Here is a 21,201-nt window from a genome sequence, read left to right on the forward strand (position 1 = left end):
TAATAGCTACAAGGAGAAAAAAGCATTTACTTCATTCCACAGAAGCTGAGAAGACCTGACAGAATTCAATGCTCGTTTCTGATAAAAACATTGAATAAGATAGGAATTAATGGATACCTCTTTAACATACAAAAATATATATCTCTCCATTCTAGAGACAGTAACTTATTTAACTGCGAAAACTCCAGTAAGTCAGAAACACAGCAAGGGTGCTGTGTTTCCACTGCTGTTTAGCATCGTATTGGTGATATTGGCCAATGCAGTTAGACAAGAGAAAACCATTAGAAGCATAAGAATTAAAAATAGCATCATAAAGATATTAGCTCTCCCTGAGTTTACTTGTAATTTTAATGTGATTCCAATGAAAATACCAACAAGTTGTTTTCTGGAGCTATACAAATTGGTTCTGAAATTTATAAAAAATAAACATGCAAGAATAGCAAGGCAACTTCTGAACAAGTAGAGCAATGAAATGGGACTGGCCCTACTAGATAGACTATAAATCCTCTGTAGTCCAATATCCTTCAAGGGTTCAGGCTTATGAATAAACAGGCCAATGGAAAAGAAGAGAAAAATCTAGAAGGAAACCCATGTGCATATGGAAATTTATGTGATACAGCTGGCAGCTCAGAGCACTGGGGAAAATAATGGACTTTTCAGTCAATGTTGTTAAGACAAATGGAAAGCTAATTGGAAAAAAAGTGAAAGCAAAAAGTGGGCCCATACTTCACACTGATCATGAGAACAGACAAATATATCAGCGATCCAAAAGTTAAAAAGAAAAAGAAGGAAACCTTGCAAGTGCTAGGGAAAAAAAAATGAATGAATGCCATAATGTCAACAGGGAAAGGCTTTCTGGTATAAGGAAAATTCCAGGCATAAAGAAGAAAAGATTGATACAATCGAATATGTAAAAACACCCCCGTAGAATCTGTGCTGTATAGGGCACTGTGTAAGAAAGGCTGACAAACGCAGTTTCTGCTGTGTGGGGGATTTAACTCTAAAAAAAATAACATCTTTCTAGAATTTAATCTCTAGGAGAACAGGGGGACCACTGGTTACCTCTCTAACACCTGAGCCTAGAACATTGCCTGACATTTACTTAGTACCTAGTATGTGCAGGGTACATCTGGTGTATGAAGCAAGTAGACCCTGTCGCTTCTGAGTGTTCTGATTATCAAAAGTAGGACTGAATTCTCCTGGGCAAGTCTGGGTTTATATTCATTATTGACTTTATAGTAGCAGATTTTCATTGATGGCCTTAATGGAATGCTTTCATATTTCAGTATACCTCTGGATCACCCAGGATTGTCTTAAAATAGGCTTTTCTGATTCCATAATCATACTAGCCCTTGAGATTTTCCAACACCTAGATTTTCCATCCTAGGTGGTGAGATGCTGCTGGTCTGAGGACCACACTTTGAATCAGAAAACTTTACGATAAATAAGGACAGGGTTAATAAGAATAATCTTGTGTACAGTATTTGAGAAACCCTGAACTAAATTCTAGTGTGGTACCATGTAACTGTATGAATTAATGGAAACTCCCAGAAATACTGTTTATTTTAGACATGAATTGAGCCTAGTTTTTTTGTAGCCTTGTTAACAGTTTGCCAGCATTTTCCAGGGCCTTGGGAAAAATTTCTTACTGACACATAAGCGGGAAGCCTGTAGTATATGTCAGAAGGTCTGGAAGGCAGGTGGGGACTTGACTTTGGAGTGTAACCAGCAAGTACACACCCTGGAGAAAACGATGGCTGTAATCACGCCCTTCCCATTACAGGCCCAGTCGGGGAATATTCAGAGCACGGTGATGTTAGACAAACAGAAAGAGCTTGACAGTAAAGTCAGAAATGTGAAGGACAAGGTTATGGTGAGTATTGCGTAAACACATGCATTTATTCTGAAACTTTCTGTGGGGAAAAAAGGTTTCAGTCGCTTGGGGTGTAAACCTAGTAACTGAGTTCAGTCTTTTAAGTAGTTGGGAAGAAAAATTTTGCAGAAGTCTCAAGCTGTAAGTAGACTTTTTGAATGGCCTCTTAAAACTGCCAAACATTGAGTTTATCTTTTTCTTCCCTGAAAGATCATGCAGTAAATGTTGACTTTTCCCAGTACCCAGTAAATGAGATGTTGCTGCTCTAAATGGGCCTTTATGTTCACATCTCTCAAATCACAGTGCCCCAGGATAAACATGGCCCATCTTTCCCAGTCATCTGTTCTATCCTAAGACTTGGAAGAGGAACAAAAATACATTTTATTGAACGAAATTTGGATACATTTCTGATTAAGACATCCACAGTGATTTTAGGATAAAACTTCCAAGTCAATTTATGGAAGAAGAGGGCTGCTCTGGCGCCCTCAATGGCCCGCATTTACTCCTCTCCACTGTTAGGGCTGGTGCGGGGAGAGGTTGAGGAGTTCTTTTTCACACAAGCCTGTGTTTGTGGAAAAGGCCTTCCAGCTTAGGAGTTTGGTCCTCTGTGGATCTCTGGGTAACACCAGTATGGCCTTGACTGTATGCCTCAGACAGCATCTTTCGAAACTCCACATTCTTTGGAGCAACTTTATCCTGCGGTCTCCTAGGGAAGCATTTCATTAAAGTAGAAACCGAGTGAGCCCAGTCCAGAAATAGCCATGGAAATCCAGAGAAGAATATGTGGAAATGTGACCAAATCTCAAACAAATGATGCTTATTTGTAGAATGCACATACAATTTATTGTCCAGGTGGAGATGCATTTGAGCTGCCAAGAGGGCACTGTTTATAATTATAGCAAGTATGAAACCAGGTCTGTCCCAGTAAAGCAGAGATGTATGGTCACTTTACTTATTTGGAAGGAATGAGGAAATTTTCTATGAGCTTTTCCCCCCACTGCTGTGGGCTTCACAATGGAGTTTTTAAATAATCTCAGAGGTAGTCTCAAAATGATGAGGAAGAATCAAAATTTAGGTGCTGGAACCAGGTTAAGGACATACAAATCAGTTTGAGAATTATTGTATGTTGGCTTTTTTAAAAGTGTTATTACATACTTATTAATGAAATAGAAATTATTTCATGTGTATGATTAGAACTCTCCAAATCAGATCTCTTTTTGAGGGAGCTGGAATTGTTTTCATGTTTCTCTGGGTTTCCTAGAAGCAATACTCTGTTGCCTAAAGTATTTGGAAGTTGCTGATCAGTAGAAAACATGTTTACATCTTTATTTGTAGTGTATAGAGCATGAAATCAAGAGCCTGGAAGATTTACAAGATGAATATGACTTCAAATGCAAAACCTTGCAGAACAGAGGTAAGGGTTCACAACTGAAGTGGTGCCCATTGGCTGTGATTTTTTCTGTTTACACTAGATAACGAAGATGATTACTCCTTTCTATTTGCCGAGTACTTTATGACTCTGAATTCTTCCTTGATAACCCAGGCCAGGGTTTCTTAACATCCAATACTGTTGACATTTTGGGGTAGCTAATTTGTTGTGGGGGCTGTCCTGGCATTGTAGAATGTTTAGCAACATCCCTGACTTATACCCACCAGGTGCCAGTAGCACTACCCAGGAGCCCTCACTAGTGACAATCAAAACTGTCTCCAGAGATTACCAAAAGTCCCCTAGGGGTCAGTGACCCCTACTTGATAACTACTGGTTATGTGTTACTCAGCTTATTTATTGCACCTAGCCCACTGACACAGACTGACACAGAGTGATAGATATGTGGAGTTCCCCTGCCCTGATATCTCAAGTTTCTTCAAACATGGCGTGTCCACATGTGTACACTGCAGATGAGCTCATTATTTTTCTCATGTTTTAAAGCAGTTTTACTCTATTTTGTTACTGTTGATGTTTTTAGTGAGAGTAGCAACAGAAAAGAACTCAAGAATGTGCATTGTGTGGAACATGGAAGGCACTGCTGTTGCTGTATTCATCATCTGGGGTGTAGCATGGTTCATAGGCAGAGATTATCAGTATGATTTAGGTAAAAAGTATGAGAGACAGCAACTTCAGCTACCGCTTCCTAATCATCTGCTTCTCTTTGAAAGCTACAGATTCGCTTTGTATACATTTTTTACCTGAAGTTTTGAATTGTGTTATTTACATTTATTTAGGTAATTACCTGACAGTGTCTTCAGTGGCAGATACTACTATGTCTGATTTACATGGGCCACTGAAAACAAGTATTTTGTTTCAGTTTGCCTAGTTGTTATACTTAGGACTTTTTTCATGTTTAATAAAGATTGAAGAAAGCCAAACTTTGACCTGTCACTGGGCAGCATTTGTGTCATCTTTATCCTATATTTATATGAATCTTGGCTTTTGTTGGTTTTGTCTTCTTTATATAAATATATTTACTGGCTGTCTCTCAATTTATAGAACACGAGACCAATGGTGTGGCAAAGAGTGATCAGAAACAAGAACAGCTGTTACTCAAGAAGATGTATTTAATGCTTGACAATAAAAGAAAGGTAGTTATTTACTTTCCAGAACAGCATGCCGCTTTTGTTATAGACTGTAAATAATGGAATCAAAATTTAGAAGAGAAGAAAAATTATTTTTATAACCTCCTGGCTTAGAGCCCCAGTTGAGAATGAAATGATATTTGCTTTTCTTTTAAAAAATATTTTAAAATTCAGCGATTAAAAATGAGTTTATTTCACTTTGTTTCTTCCACTGCCTTTAGGAAGTAGTTCACAAAATAATCGAGTTGTTGAATGTCACTGAACTTACCCAGAATGCCCTGATTAATGATGAACTAGTGGAGTGGAAGCGGAGACAGCAGAGCGCCTGTATTGGGGGGCCGCCCAATGCTTGCCTGGATCAGCTGCAGAACTGGTAAGATTCTCCAAAGCGGAAAACTGGCAGCTGACTGGCTAACCACATAAACTCATAAATGCACCTTTGAGCTGTGTTAGTTGAATGGACCCTGTTAAAACGTTGGTATAGAGTTTGACGTAATCCAGCTTCTGCTTACCCTGGAAACACTCCCTTGGAAAGCACAGTGTTATTCATGACTCTTGCCACGTTCAGCCACGTCTACTTGGTTTGGATCACTCCTGTACCATGGGATGTGTCGTTTGACTGTACAGAACATCAGTGACATGGTCATTATAGAACACATTTAACAACTTGACTCCTAATGTTTCATTTAAAACAAGATAGCTCGAGGCATTTTTCTAGGCTTACAGAATAGTTTGTTAGGAACCATTCATTCAGTCATCCATCCAGTAATACTTATTAAATGCCTACTGTGTGCCAGGCACTGTAGGACCTGGGCACACAAGGATGAATGATTCTTCGCCCTTGCCAACAAGGAGTTCTCAGTGTGGAAGGGGGATGTAGACATGGTAATAATTCCGTACAGTGAAAGTTTCCAGGTGCTCTAGCAAAAGGCCATCAGAGTTCTGTGGAGGACAAAGGAAAGCATCTCCAGGGAAGGTTTCATAGAGGAAGTGGCCTTGTGCTGACTCAAAAGTGACTAGGGTTACTCCATATAGATCAAGGGGAAGTGCTTTTCAGCACAGAGCACAGGATGTGCAAAGGCACACACGTGGGAGACTGAAGGGACTGTATTGGGTGGCGGGAGAGTGAGGTGTCAGGGGAGACGGGAAGGAAAGTGGACCCGGCGGGAGATGCTGGAGCCTGATGGTGCAGGTTCTGAGCACCATGCTCAGAGTGTGGGCCGTATGCTGCTGTCCTGCTGAGCCAAGGCAGGCTTTTTTCTTAAGCAGGAGATGTATTTCTCTGATCTTTGATTTAGAAAGGGTGCTCTGGCCACATCCTGGAGGATAGGATAGAGACAGAAAGACCAGTTGGAATACTGTTAGCATATTAGTGTGGTCCAGGTGAGGGGCAACAGGAGCTGAACTTGGGATCAGAGAGTGAACATGAGGGAAGGTGGCCTGGGACAATTGCTAAGGGTCCAAGGACCAGAGATCTCATGAGGTTATTTTCTATATTGCCAATTTTTTAAAAATCACAATTAATATTCAGCCATTTATTTTTATTCTGTGAATTGCCTGTAGGTACCCCAGGTTTCTTGTGGGTTAGAGCAGAGCTTCTGAGCCCAGTGCGCCCCATGTGCCTTGAGGTGGTCAGGGAGGCCTTGGGGTGTCTAGAGCCCCCTAGTGGTCCTCTTAGACCACAGGCGCCTCTTGTAGGGACACACATGCCCTCTAGTTTTCCCACTGTGCTGTCTAAGGATTGTCATTTTCTCAGTGTGCAAGCAGAGTTGGGGACACTGGTTTAGCATCTCCTCTGGAACTTAGCCAGCCATGACCCTGCCTGCTCCTTTCCTGATGAAGGGCTACTGTCCCAGGGCTTTGAACTGGAATCGAGTAAAATCATAAAGTGAAGTAGATGCTTTTCCCAGGGAAGAAGACACTTTTAAAAGGTTTTCTTCTGTCATTACTGCAAGGGAATAAAATTGCGTTTCCCCAGCCTGTGTTACCGTTAGCAGTTGACTGTAAGGAAGGAAGACGAAGAGCAATCACTAGGTTTACTCACTAGCTTTCTATTTTTAGGGTCTAGACTGAGCATATTGCCTTCTCCTTTCAGTTGAGTAAAGCCAGAATCATCGTTCCTTCCTCTCTTCCTGTCCCCGGCCTTGCCTCCCCTCTCTGTGTCTCCTCCTGCCCCTCAGCTCCACATCTCTGACTGGTCCTGCCGAGACACTGCTTGCTGATGCCACTCTCTTCACAGAACCTGCAGTGGCTCCTCGCTGCCTCTTGCATCACCTGGAAGCATCTGCTTTGCTGTTTTCCCTGCCTCTGGCCTCCTCTTTGCCCTGCGCTGGTCACAGATCACCTAGAAGCCCTGCCCCCACCCATCTCTCCTTACATAAGCTTCAGTGGTGTGAAGAAGTTTTTGATCTAGGCTGTACTCAGTGCATGTTAGTTTTACTCCTCAAATAACAAAGCTTCTACTGCTGGCACAGGCCTCGTTCCCTTTGTTTTTCCATAGAGCGCAGAGCGTGGTATCCTAGGTGGCATTTTGTGTTGCATATAACCACTTGTTGATTTCCATGTGATATGGTTTGGCCATGTCCCCACCCAAATCTCACCTTGAATTGTAGTAATCCCCATGTGTCAAGGGCAGGACCAGGTGGAGATAATGGAATCATGGGGGTGGTTCCCCCAATACTGTTCTCATGGTAGTGAGTAAGTCTCATAAGATCTGATGGTTTTATAAGTGGGAGTTTCCCTCCACAAGCTCTGTTGCCTGCCACCATGTAAGATGTGACTTTGCCTTCTGCCATGATTGTGGAGCCTCCCCAGCCATGTGGAACTATGTGTCAATTGAACCTCTTTCCTTTACAAATTCCCCAGTCTCGGGTATGTCTTTATTAGCAGCATGAGAGTGGACTAGTATACCATGATTCCCTTTCATTCAGGCTGCTTCTGGACCGTTTCTCATAGAGACATCTGTGTCTTGTGTCTTCCCAGGTTCACCATAGTTGCAGAGAGTCTGCAGCAAGTTCGGCAGCAGCTTAAAAAGCTGGAGGAATTGGAACAGAAATACACCTACGAACATGACCCTATCACAAAAAACAAACAAGTGTTATGGGACCGTACCTTCAGTCTTTTCCAGCAGCTCATTCAGAGGTAACTCAAGGAACATTTATTTGTACCTTCTGTAATCAGTCTATACAGAGGAACATTTGACCGTAATTCAGATGATTTACAAGGGTTTAATAGGATATATACACACATATATATCATATATATGTATATATGTATACGTATATATGTATGATGTGTGTGTATATATAATATACATATATGTATATGTGTATATATGTGTGTATGTGTATATGTGTATGTGTGTATATATGTGTATATATATGTGTGTGTATGTGTATATATACACACACACATTTTGAGATGGAGTCTCGCTCTGTCACCCAGGCTGGAGTGCAGTGGCATAATCTGAGCTCACTGCAACCTCCACCTCCTGGGTTCAAGCAATCCTCCTGCCTCAGCCTCCCGAGTGGCTGGGACTACAGGCACATGCCACCCCACCCGGCTAATTTTTTTAGTAGAGACTGGGTTTTGCCGTGTTGGCCAGGCTGGTCTCCAACTCCTGACCTCAGGTGATCCGCCCGCCTCGGCCTCCCAAAGTGCTGGGATTACAGGCGTGAGCCACTGTGCCTGGCCTAAAATTTTTTACTGACAATGACTCTTCCTGAATTATCTGGTTATGCCAATGGTTCTTCACTCTTGTGACCACCTAGGCTGGAAGCTGTAGTAACCTTCCACTCCTCCTTCCCCATTGGCCGAGTCTCCACCATGACCCTAGCGTGCCTCACCTCCTCCCCTCCCCTCCTCATGTCTCAGGCTCTCAAATCCTCCTTTCTGGACTCTTCCTCAGCCTCCCCACCAGTCCTCCTTCCCAGTCCTTCCTCCCTCCCTGTGACCAATGCTGTCCCAGAGCAGAGTTCCATTCTGGTTCCTCATCACCAGCTGATCCAAGTGAAGCCCCTCAACTGGGCATTCACGGCCCCCCTTCTGCAGCCTGGACCTAGCTGACCACTCCACGCTTCACGTCCACACACACCCCTTTCTAGGCAAACTTGACCTCTTGCTGATTCCTATAGGGGCCATGCCGCATGCTTGCTTCTCTGTGGCTCTCCTGAGGATACTTCCTCTTCCTCAGAGCCTTCTTTTCTTGTACCTGCTTTCAAAATTGTATCATCCCGAAAGCTTCACCTTGTATCTCATCATTTAATCTTCCCAGATTTCCCAAACACGTGTTGTCTCCCTTCCTAGCCTCCAGTCACCCTTTGTTGCTCTCCTACTCTGCCTTTTGTTATATAGTTGTTATGCATTTCTTTATATTTGTTGAATATCATGAGGTTCTGGAAGGCAGAGACGTGCCTTTGTTTCCCTTTTCCCCCAGCAGGACCCAGCACAGTGCCTTATGAACAGTAGGTGCTCTAGACACACTTAGTAGATAGATAAATGTCACTGAGTGGAAAAAAAGGGTTCATATTGCAAGTTTTTTTTTCTTTAATGCAAACTTGACATGATAAAAATGTGCTTGATTTTGGGTGGAAGCAATAGCTGAGTGGCAGCGGCTGCTGATTGTGTTCTAGGGGGGAGAGTAGGGGAAGACGTTTGCTTTCCCAGAACAGCCTATCTCATTCCTTTCCTTCAGTTACCCATGGCGCGGAGAGTCAGGGCGGCAGTTGTAGCAGCAAGGGTGGCTGTGGCAGTGGTGGCAGCTACAGTGACATGTCTAGCACGAATCCCAAATATGATTATTTCTTCAAATTACTTCTGATTGGCGACTCTGGGGCTGGAAGGTCTTGCCTCCTTCTTAGGTTTGCAGATGATACATATACAGAAAGCTACATCAGCACAGTTGGTGGGGATTTCAAAATAAGAACTATAGAGTTAGATGGGAAAACAATCAAGCTTCAAATATGGAACACGGCAGAACAGGAAAGATTTCGAACAGTCATCTCCAGTTGTTACAGAGGAGCCAGGGGCATCCTGGTTGTGTATGATGTGACAGATCAGGGGTCCTTGAATAATATTAAACAGTGACTGCAGAAAATAGATCATTATCCCAGTGAAAACATCAACAGATTGTTGGTAGGGAACAAGTGTGATCTGACCACAAAGAAAGTAGTAGACTACACAACAGCAAAGGAATTTGCTGATTCCCTTGGAATTCTGTTTTTGGAAACCAGTGCTAAGAATGCAACAAGGCCGGGCGTGGTGGCTCATGTCTGTAATCCCAGCACTTTGGGAGGCTGAGGTGGGTGGATCACCTGAAGTCAGGAGTTCGAGAGCAGCCTGACCAACATGATGAAACCCCATCTCTTCTAAAAATACAAAAATTAGCTGAGCATGCTGGCAGACGCCTGTAATCCCAGCTACTCAGGAGGCTGAGGCAGGAGAATTGCTTGAACCTAGGTGGTGGAGGTTGCAGTGAGCCGAGATTGCGCCATTGCACTCCAACCTGGGAGACAGAGCAAGAATCTGTCTCAAAAAAAGAAAAAAAAGAAAATGCAATGAATGTAGAACAATCTTCCATGATGATGGCAGCTGAGATTAAAAAGCTAATGGGTCCTGGAGCAACAGCTAGTGGTGCTGAGAAGTCCAGTGTTAAAATTCAGAGCACTCTGGTCCAGCATCAGGTGGAGGTTCCTGCTAAAATTTGCCTCCGTCCTTTTCTCACAGTAATGAATTTGCAATCTGAACCCAAGTGAAAAAACAGAATTGCCTGAATTATACTGTATGTAGCTGCACTACAACAGATTCTTACCATCTCCACAGAGGTCAGAGATTGTAAATGGTCAATACTGACTTTCTTTTTATTCTCTTTACTCAAAACAGCGAACTTCATTTTCAGAACTGTTTTTAAACCTTTGTGCGCTGGTTTATAAAATAATGTATTTTCCTGATATCAGACTGTTCTCTCATGGTTGATTAGACTATATTTTGTTTTGATGTTTATATTGGCGTGTTTAGATGTCAGGTCTAGTCTTCTGAAGACGAAGTTCAGCTGTTTTGTATCAAATAGCACAAGCAGTGTCTGTCACTTTCCATGCGTAAAGTTTAGTGAGATGTTATATGTAAGATCTGATTTGCTGGTTCTTCCTTGTAGAGTTATAAATGGAAAGATTACACTATCTGATTAATAGCTTCTTCATACTCTGCATATAATTTGTGGCTGCAGAATATTGTAATTTGTTGCATACTATGTAACAAAACAACTGAAGATATGTTTAATAAATATCGTAGTTATTGGAAGTAATATTTTTAAAAAATGTACTCCTGACTAACATAGTGAAACCCCATTTCTACTAAAAATACAAAAAAAAAATTAGCTAGGCATGGTGGCAGGCACCTGTAGCCCCAGTTACTCAGGAGGCTGAGGCAGGAGAATGGTGTGAACCAGGGAGGCGGAGCTTGCAGTGATCACACCACTGAGCTCCACCCTGGGCAACAGAGTGAGACTCTGTCTAAAAAAAAAAAAATTTGCTTGGTTCCCTATGGCTAATGTTCAAACAAGAAGTCCTGTATGTTGAGTTTTTTTTAAATTTAAAAACATTACTTGTACTTTGAGTGCACATTTTATTCTTAATTCTGACATGTAAATGAACATAATTAAATATGGGTTTTTTATTTTTTTATTTTTATTTTTTGAGGCAGAGCCTCACTCTGTCATCCAGGCTGGAGTGCAGTGGTGTGATCATGGCTCACTTCAGCCTCCACCTCCTGGATTCAAGTGACCTTCCCACTTCAGCCCTCTAGTAGTTGGGGCTAATTAGCCATGCCTGGCTAATTAAAAAAAAAAAAAATTCGTAAAGATAGGGTCTCACTATGTTGCCTAGGCTGGTCTTGAACTCCTGGGATCAAGCAATCCTACCGTCTCAGCCTCTTAAAGTGCTGGGATTACAGATATGAGCCACTGTGCCTAGCCTTCATTGTATAAGTTTGTTTCAATGTAATAGTTTCATAGATCATTACGATTATTCTGTTTCTGTTAAGTCCTTGTTAGGTTTTGGGATTTCTTTACTAATTAGAAAATATCAGTTTGTTCATCCAACTTGTCAGAATCTTTCAAACTATTTTTTAGGTTGTACTCTCTAACCCCCTTTTTTCTTTTGGGAAAATCATTGTGACTGCCTCAACCTTAATGGAAATGCTAACTTATCTATCCTTTGCTGGGTATTTGCAGCTCGTTTGTGGTGGAAAGACAGCCCTGCATGCCAACGCACCCTCAGAGGCCGCTGGTCTTGAAGACAGGGGTCCAGTTCACTGTGAAGTTGAGGTAACAAGGGAAAGATGGCATCCCATACATCGCCTGTCATGTAGTTTGTACCCCTAGTTTCCTTTTATAAAAACTGTTATTGAGGGTACTTTTGAGGAAATAATTTTTCAGGGGGCATTTTAATATGAACGCTTACTGAGAATATCTGAGAGTCTTTTATTAATATACTCATAGTAGAATGTAACCAATATACATATATGTACACACTCCTGATTTTTTTCCAATCATAAATGTAATGCATGTTCACAGGAAAACAGAATTCCAAATTGCAGAAATGTGTGTAATAGAGAGTGAAAGTTCCCGGCTGCCTCACCCCTCTTGGGCATAGGCTTATAACCTGAGCCTTATGAACCCCAGAAACTGTATGAATGTGGATTTATAATATGTACATTTTTTCTGATGAATGGATTTATAGCTTTCATCAGATTCTCAAAGCAGTCCGTGATATAAATATCTGTGGACCACCACAGTAAATGACCTAGTGTCTGTCCTCCCAGGATTTTATCCTTGTCTACACAAGGACATATTTCATACAGAAACACACACGCACAAATATGACATAATGTTTCCTTTTTAAAAAATTAGGATTCCATGTCTACACAAATATTTCATATAGACACACACACACAAATATGACATATTTCTTTTTAAAAAAACTCAGAGTAGGCTATATACATTGTTTTGTAGCCTTTCTCCTCAATAATAATTGTAGAAGTGTTTCCAGGAACATGTGGCCTTACTTTCTTCTGTTGAATGGCCGCATTACTTTAAGCATTCTTCTTATGATGAAGAACTGGACTGACCTTCAGAGTTGGACCGGGTCCTTTTTCTGGGGTGTTACTGATTTAAGTCTGTGGTTAACCCTCCCTGGCTGGTAGTGTACAATGCCACACTCAAGCCCTCGTGGAATTCTAGAACTCGCAGCTGGAAGGGACAGTAGAAATCTGATCCCATCCACCTGCTCCACTGAACGGAGCAGGCAGAGCCCTGGGGTCTCCTTCCCAAGGTCTCCAGCTCAGTGGGGCACAGGCACACACCCTCACCTGCCCTCCATCTTTCCACACTACCCAGGGGTGACTATAGATGGGACATTATTTTTTCTGATTATGGGCAATGGTTTTTATTGTCTCCCAACAGGACAAAGATTAGATACAAGTTTCAGTAGAAAGTAACATTTGCTATTTTTCACCCATATAAATTGGCCAAAGGTCGACATTGTGATGAATCCCAATATTGGCAAGGTTATGGAGGGAAACAGCTACCCTCATTAACTTTTGGTGGGAATGTAAACTCAGGGCTGCATCCTGTCAGAATTAGTGTGACAATTTTTCCTAAGCAATTCCACGGCTAGGAATTTATTCTTACAAAAATTTAAGTAGATCTACAAAACTGTCAGTTTTCTTGTTGGTAATGCCCTAAAACGGGGGTGGGGAGTGGTTTATCTAAACGTTAATAGGGAATTGGCATAATAAATAAATTGTAACAGATAATTTTTTTTTTAGTAATGGCTTTTATTTTTCTTTCCAGACTGTTGGTGAAATTGCAAGAGCTGAATTATAATTTGAAAGTCAAAGTCTTATTTGATAAGTAAGATATCTTTAATATTATGTAACATACGTGTACTACTGAAATGTTGATTTTGTTACTCAAGCACAGACTCCTGCACTAGATAAGCAGATTCACTAGCTGTGGAAGGGTCTACACTGGGTGGAAGTTTGCCTCCCTAGGGCCCCAGGGCTGAACCCAGAGTCCTGCCAATGCTGCATATGAGCAGAGACTCCTAGTCCGATCCACCAGGGCCGTCACAAATGATCCCAGCAGATTTAAGTCAGCAGCTCCCTTGGTGGATGTTGGGAGCTTCCCCTGGAGCTGTTATCAACATTCCTGAGCCTTTTTAGACTATAACTGAACAAGAGAGTGAGTGTCTCTTTATGCATATCAGATTGTAATCAGCAAGTTTCAAAGTGGCTGGACTTGGCATGCCACCCCTTCCTTCTAGCTCAGCCCCAGAGGAGAGGCCCCTGATCCAACCTGAGGCCGAATATCCAGGCTGCCGTGATTCTGTGGTCATTTGGAGGGTTTTTCTGGAGTGAGATCAGCAGCATCTTGGGGAGACTGTGTGGAGCCTGTGGGATTCACCCTTGTCTCTTCTGGGCAGTGGGAACCCAGGAATGGGCATCTCATGGGAGTCCAAGTGGAGCAGCCCCATTCTATTTTGCCCTGAGACTCTAGACCTGGACTGGCACTGACTTGGGCACTCTCATTAAGGAACAAGATGGCTCCTCCCACCCCTCCCATATTTAATGTTTTTGTTAGCTTGTGTCACATACTGGTGTGGCAAGTTTCAAAAGTGATTTATGATCATTCAAATCATTTTCCTCTGGCTTTTTGCTTCTTACCATTCCTATAAGAATATTCTTCCTTGTAGCATGGTCTGTGCCTTGTCTTCATGCCATCATCTTTGGTATATCAGTTAGCTTTTGCTCCCTAACAAACCACTCTTAAAACTTAGTGGCTAGGCCAGGCGCGGTGGCTCACACCTGTAATCCCAGCACTTTGGGAGGCTGAGGCGGGCAGATCACGTAAGCCAGAGTTTGAGACCAGCCTGACCAACATGGCGAAACCCCGTCTCTACAAAAAATACAAAAAATTAGCCAGGTGTGGTGGTGTGTACCTGTAATCCCTGCTACTTGGGAGGCTGAGGCACGAGAATCGCTTGAACCTGGGAGGCGGAGGTTGCAGTGAGCTGAGATCATGCCACTGCACTCCAGTCTGGGTGATGGAATGAGACTGTCAAAAAAAAAAAAAAAAAAAAACGTAGTGGCTAAAACCTCAAAAACTCATTTCTCATATTCTGTGAGTTGTAGGTCGTCCTGGTCTGGGCTAGCGTGGTTGGAGCCAGGTGCTCTAGCAAGGCCTTATTACGTGACTGGGACTCAGCTGGGATAACCAGGTCCTTCTTCAAACATCTCAAAAAGGCTAGCCTGGGCTTTTCCCACGGTGACAGTGTTCCAAGTGAACAAGGCCTGTTAGTGCTAGCCTTGGAACGTGTATAGCATCACTCCTTTCCATCCAGTTGCTAAAAGCAAATCAAGGCCAGCTGAGATTCGGGGGACAGGGAAATACATCCTACTTCCTAAAGGGAAGAAGCACAAGGGTCGTGTGGCCATTGCAGTTTACCGTCCTCTGCGTCAGCTCAGCTCCTCTCAGCTGCTTCAGGCCCCTGTTTCTTTTCTGTCGGTTCCAGCTGACTGTCTTCTTAGCTTTGAAAAGTCAGCTTTTATCATACTATTCTTTTTATTTTAAATTCTTTTTTTTCCAAACAGGAAAATAGGTCCCTCCCGTAGCTAATGGTGATTGTCATTCGCAAAAGCATTAAACTTCTGGTTGAGATTGGAAAGGAAGGGGAACTAATAGATCTGTGAGTGAGCCCATGATTTCTAGTCTACATCTAGGACACTCATGGATACATTATTTGGCCAGAACATGACAAAGTAATCACTGGATATAAAAGTGCAAAGTCTTTCAAAATTTCAACCTCAGACTTTGAACTTAAACTTCCCACTTATCCCAGATAACTGACTCTTCTGGTACTTTCATGAGAGCATTAAAGATCATAGAGAATAAAAATGAGGATTAAATGGTCACATTGGCAGTCCTCTGAGCTTTGTGACAACTGGGCAGTGCTGTCTGCTGGATCCCCAGTGCTTAGTGCAGGGCCTTGCACCAAGTAGCTGCCCAATAAACAATAACGATAGCTTACATTTATTGAGGGTGTACTGGTGCTGGTGCTTACATTTATTGAGGGTGTACTGGTGAGGAATTAACTAGTTTATTCCTCACAATGTCGCGTATGTTGGCACTGTTAGTATGTTGTGCAAATGAACAACGTGAGGCCCAGACCATTTATTTGCCCAAGGTCATTCAGTGATACTTGCCAGACCTAATATGGGTAGATTGAGGCAGGGAGTGAATGAAAGGCCGCAAACCCACAGGTGTAGATTTATTTTTTATTTATCATTCACTTAACACTCTTATGTTCTTATACTCTTATAATTTTGTTTAAGCTTACTTCAAATTTTAAATACACATATGTGATTATATATATATTTTTTTTGCAGAGATGTGAATGAGAGAAATACAGTAAAAGGGTACGTGATGTACTTTATGCTACACTGTGCTATATTTTTATTTGTTTAATAGTTGGAAGACTTTTCAGCATTTCTTTCCTATATTGTATAGATTTAGGAAGTTCAACATTTTGGGCACGCACACAAAGGTGATGAACATGGAGGAGTCCACCAATGGCAGTCTGGCGGCTGAATTTCGGCACCTGGTAGGGACATGAGTTTGCTGTCTTTGTCTCTGGTTTCTTAGGACTTTTGACAACAGAGCGACCCTTTTTGGCACGTTGCCATATGGACGGCGCCCCCCCTGCTGGGGTTTGCAGACTTTGTGGCTGGTGACTTCCTGTCACCAGCACTTGGGGCATTTTGGTTTCTCCTCCTCATCCCATGACTGTTCACTCCATTTTCTGGGCTGTATCACTCACAGTAAAAACAATTTATAAGCCTGTGTGTACGTAAATGATTTGCACTTGCTGCCTGCATGATCCCCACAGTCACTCACTGTAGACGCTTGCAGTTTTCTCAAAGGTTATGGCTCCCGTGTCCTGACTGTGATTTCCCCCACCCTCCAAGTGTGGTCCCGTACTCCAGGGTTCACTCCTCAGCCCCTGTGTTCCCCTTCCTGGCGGCCCTGCCCACAGCCCCTGCCTCCACGGCAGCCTGACTCTGCCACCTTCTCTCCAGGGCAGTAGAGCTCATTCCCCAGGCAGTAGAGACCCAGCGGGGTGCTCTCTGTGGGCTGTGCCATCTTTCCTCCTCTGTGAACACAGGGGCTGCCAATTGTTGTGAGGCTCTGTGGGTGCTGCGTCCAAAGCTCTCCCTGGGCTCAGAACCTGCAGGAGGTTAAAGGCATCCTTTTCCACTAGAGACCGCTTTGTGATCCAGCAAGCCTCCTAGCTAGGAAGCTCTACCTGACTTGGAAGCTTTAGCCCAACTCAGCTGCCTGAGGGTGTTCAGAGCCACCCTCAGGGCCCCAGCCTGCTCCCTTGGCAGCTCAGGGATTGATGTCCACTTGAGGGCATTTGGACCTGGAGTCACTGGGCCCAGCCTGGAGGACTCTGCTGAGGGAAAGGGGAGGGTGAAGCTGTCCCCTGAGCCTCGGGGCATGAAACAGCTAACGAAGGTGCACGGGGGAATCATTCAGGGGAAGTTTGAACACAGGAGAGGAGCCGGTGGCGATTCCAAGAGATCCCTCCAGACTGGTGTCTGCACCATCAGGCCTCTGGGGAAACGTGCTTCTGCTCATGGACCCAGAACGAGGGCCATTTTGTCCCATGTTCTGCATTCTAAAGATAGTGTCACGTCTGTCATTCTTTCTAGTCCTAACTTTGTTCTCATTTGTAAATGAAGATAGCAACTTTGACCATTACCATGGTGTTTAATAAGATGATTATTTGTTTTATAGCAATTGAAAGAACAGAAAAATGCTGGCACCAGAACGAATGAGGTGAGAGTCTCTTTATGTTGTGAATGGGCCCAAATCAGGCAGGTCTGTCTAGCAAGGGCAGGTCAGTTGGTGGCTGGGGACACCTCACAGAGGAGTTCAGACCCAGCAGGGAAGAGCAGCAAATGAGCTGGGTACTTGGTATATCTGTGACAACAGTAAAAACACCACATTTGTACTTTACTATTGTCAAAACGATTTTGCACACAAATTCATTGGACACTCAGTGGAGTAGCTATTGTGGGCTTTTGTATTCTTCGCATCTTACGGGTGAAGAAATTGAGTCACAGGAAGTTTGCAGGATTTAGCTAAGGGTGCACAGAGAGTTACTGTCAGAGTTGGAATGAGAGGCCACTTTGATGACTGCCTTGCTGTGTGCCAAGAGGGCTTTTTGGCCATGGCATCCCCTACCAGAAGCATTGCCTTTGCATCAGTTTCCTTCCTACAACGTGATCCTTAAGAAGTTGGGTTTGTGATGCATTCAGAAATGAACTATGGACAAAGGATGAAATATCTGGAGTTGTTTTGGTTTAGAACACTTTCGTCCTTTATGCACACACAGCGTGCAGTCCTTCCACACCAGGACCAGTGGAGGTCACATGGAGCAGCGGGACACACACAGGCCCAGGCAGTGCAAAGATGCCTTCTAGCCCTGGTGTGCACCTGAACTGTTTTGACCTCCCTGCGTCTAGCAGTTGTACCTCTCTAGTTCTAAGTTGTGAGGTTCTCATGAGGTAATGTCTATGAAGGCACTTTGAAATCTATCCATTTCTACCAAAACCAAGGCACCTTGTGACCTACCAAGTTGATGTGAGTCAGCCTTTCTGGTAGGCAGTAGACAATCCCAAGTGTGCACTTACTCCCAGCCCTCTCACCTCCTCCCCACCCATCTGCATTGAGATGTGCAGCCACACTGGGCAGGCAGACAGAGCTGAGGGTTGAGAAGCCTTAGGTCACAAAGCCATTAGTTGCTCTTTCCCCATTGACATTTATTGCTCTGAATCTATAATCCTTGCCATAACTTCAGGCACTTATCTTTCAGAGCACACTGATACTCAGAATCATTAAATCTGGAAGGGATTCAATATTGAGTCTTTGGACTTGCTGCTGGTTGGGTCCAGGATCTCTGTGGCCTGTTGCAATGTTAATTGGGCTTTTGAAAGTTTCAGGATCTGTGAATAAGTGGTTATATTCTTTTCTTCTTTCCTTTTCTCTTCCAAGGGTCCTCTTATCGTTACTGAAGAGCTTCACTCCCTTAGTTTTGAAACCCAGTTGTGCCAGCCTGGTTTGGTAATTGACCTCGAGGTAAGACTTTTATTTTTATGGTCCTGAGGTGGAAAACTTCATTATTTTTACTTTTAATTGTTACGTGTATTTTTATTTCTCAGTTTTTGTTTTAGAGATATTTACCTAATTGTTTTAAAAATGATCTTTTTCAGCTACTACTACCTTAACCTTAATTTATGGTCCAGAAAGCTAGAGAATTGAATTAACCTTCAAATTCTATAACTTAAATGTTCCAGTTGAGATAGCTGATGTTAATTTTTTTTACAGTAAGCATTAGGACTTATTTATTTTTCTCTGCCCTCCCTCCACATTTTGTGTTTTCATTGTGACAATTTTCATCTTCTCATATTGCATACCCCTTAATTAGTTATTGTAGCTATTATTATTTTTAGGGACTTATTTCTTAACTGAAAGATATATCAAAGACAAATTAAACTGGACAAAAGAACAGAACTTAACATTTCTCATTTTCAAGTATTAAATATGTACAAATTTACAAATAATCCCCTGCTTTTAGTTGAGGCTAAGCAGTTATCTGAAGGTGACATTTCTGTGATTCAGATGATTTCAAGGTCTTTGTCATCCTTTAGACGACCTCTCTGCCCGTTGTGGTGATCTCCAACGTCAGCCAGCTCCCGAGTGGTTGGGCCTCCATCCTTTGGTACAACATGCTGGTGGCGGAACCCAGGGTATGGAAAATACATTTGCTTTGGTCCCAGGGTTAAGCAGACCCCATGCTCTCGCTGCTGCATCTCTGAAATAGCCCCAATGGCCAGTTGTTGAGGGAGAAGTGACAAAGCTCCTGTGGTATTTCTAAGGCTTTTGAGTAAATCTGGGAATGTGAAGCATGGATATGTATTTGAAATGAGAATTATGATTTTTCTGCCATGTGAGTAAGCTAGGGCACTCAGTGATTCCATACTACTTCATCATTATTATTTTTAAAATGTGTACATCTACTAAACAAGCATGCTCCATTCTTAGAGTGTGGATACTCACTGTTAATTAATTATAGTCATTATCATTATTCAAAGTAGTTATGTTTTTTGAAGTTACCAGGAACACTTAATTAGCAAATAATGAATTGTTGCTCCTAAGGGAACTACAAGGCTAGGTTCCTTCAAGCCTCTGGTCACAACATTTTTGTCACCCCATCAATGCATAACATTGTTTATGTGTGTTTCTGTTTAAAGACACCTTATCTAATATACTTGCTGAGGCATTAACATTACACCTATAGTCAGGATTACTGGGTAACTCACGCCTGAGTGAAGCTTGCCTCACACATGTATTTTCTCCATAAGGCACATCCCAGCATTCCCGTGCTTAGGAACAGTATACCACACTGTGGCGCTATGCTTGGGCACCATTTTAAACAGTGATCACCAACAGCAATCACAAAATGCAAAAACATGGCACTAAATAGGCTTCAAAAAGGACACGTTTTTCTTATGAGAGCTGAAACAGGAAGCGAGTGTCATTTTGTTTGGCTTCAGTTGGAAACATAAGTGTTAAAAGACTCAAATTCTTTGCTGCTGTGTGCATGGGTGTGTCTTCAGATGACCCCAAAGACGTCATGTGCTTAGATTTTGGAGTTACAAGTAAATTTTAGTGAGTAAACAAGTTCACAAATGTGCATCTGTAAATAGTGAAAATTGACTGTATTTCTCTTCCCCTACTGTGAAAGCACCTGTGTGTCACATAAACTAGAATTGAACTTTGGGATGGACATATGTTTTAGTGCCACACTTGTGACTGGTGTCTCTGTAGTAACCCTTCGATTTTGGGTGTTTTCTCTCTAGAATCTGTCCTTCTTCCTGAATCCACCATGTGCACGTTGGGCTCAGCTTTCAGAAGTGCTGAGTTGGCAGTTTTCCTCTGTCACCAAAAGAGGTCTCAATGTGGACCAGCTGAACATGTTGGGAGAGAAGCTTCTTGGTATATGCATATTAACTTGTTACGTTTATAAGAATTGAAATTCATAAAAATACCTCTCTAATTGCTCTTTTCCCCTCTGCTATTTTGTTAAAGGTAAAAAAGTATTAAAATCTGTTAGCTTTTCAAGCTATAGTTTATTATAGCTAAGTGAGAATCATATATCACCTTAGAAAGAAATATGGACCTGATAACATTTAAATGAATCCTTTCCTCATTGTCTCATATTAAGATTTCTGGGATGGATTCCCAAGGGAAAGTTTTATGAATTATGTAAAATATATTATTTGTGACTGAAATAAGTTCCTGCATGAGAAAGATGAAGGCCTATTAACCATTAACCTGGGGGAGAAGAAAGGAAGTCCCTGACATGATAAGAATAAAGTCCTGGGGCCTGCCCACTGCAGCATAAACCCAGGGCCCTTGACTCAGGTGGGCCCAGGTGGCAGGGGATGCTGTGCCCACAGGAGGATGCCTGTTTTGATCTGCAGTTTTGCGTGATTGGGCAGAGTCTAGACAGTGGTAGATATTTCCCTGTCAGTGGTTAATGTCAGTACATTTATTAGTCCTTCATACTAAACAAATCAAAGATCCACTGGTCTCAAGGTCTAATCTTTCGGTGAGTGGGGCTATCTGAACT

At 42.6% G+C, this 21,201-nt stretch overlaps 1 protein-coding gene and 1 pseudogene across 2 annotated transcripts in view; both read left to right on the forward strand.

Annotated features, from left to right (window-relative positions):
- Positions 1-21,201, forward strand: part of STAT1 (signal transducer and activator of transcription 1) — a 44,810-nt gene that overhangs the window by 10,279 nt on the left and 13,330 nt on the right. For both annotated transcript variants that reach the window (XM_050751704.1, XM_050751705.1), the window contains 13 exons: positions 1,784-1,873; positions 3,209-3,287; positions 4,362-4,453; positions 4,669-4,820; positions 7,430-7,588; positions 11,676-11,768; positions 13,296-13,355; positions 15,890-15,919; positions 16,011-16,104; positions 17,301-17,342; positions 18,561-18,644; positions 19,217-19,315; positions 20,429-20,564. In XM_050751704.1, coding sequence (XP_050607661.1) covers positions 1,784-1,873; positions 3,209-3,287; positions 4,362-4,453; positions 4,669-4,820; positions 7,430-7,588; positions 11,676-11,768; positions 13,296-13,355; positions 15,890-15,919; positions 16,011-16,104; positions 17,301-17,342; positions 18,561-18,644; positions 19,217-19,315; positions 20,429-20,564 — 1,210 coding nt within the window. The remainder of the gene's footprint in view (positions 1-1,783; positions 1,874-3,208; positions 3,288-4,361; positions 4,454-4,668; positions 4,821-7,429; positions 7,589-11,675; positions 11,769-13,295; positions 13,356-15,889; positions 15,920-16,010; positions 16,105-17,300; positions 17,343-18,560; positions 18,645-19,216; positions 19,316-20,428; positions 20,565-21,201) is intronic.
- LOC126932639 (ras-related protein Rab-1A-like) lies at positions 8,046-11,669 on the forward strand (annotated as a pseudogene).

Source organism: Macaca thibetana, chromosome 12 (assembly GCF_024542745.1).
Source record: "Macaca thibetana thibetana isolate TM-01 chromosome 12, ASM2454274v1, whole genome shotgun sequence".
NCBI lineage: Eukaryota > Metazoa > Chordata > Mammalia > Primates > Cercopithecidae > Macaca > Macaca thibetana.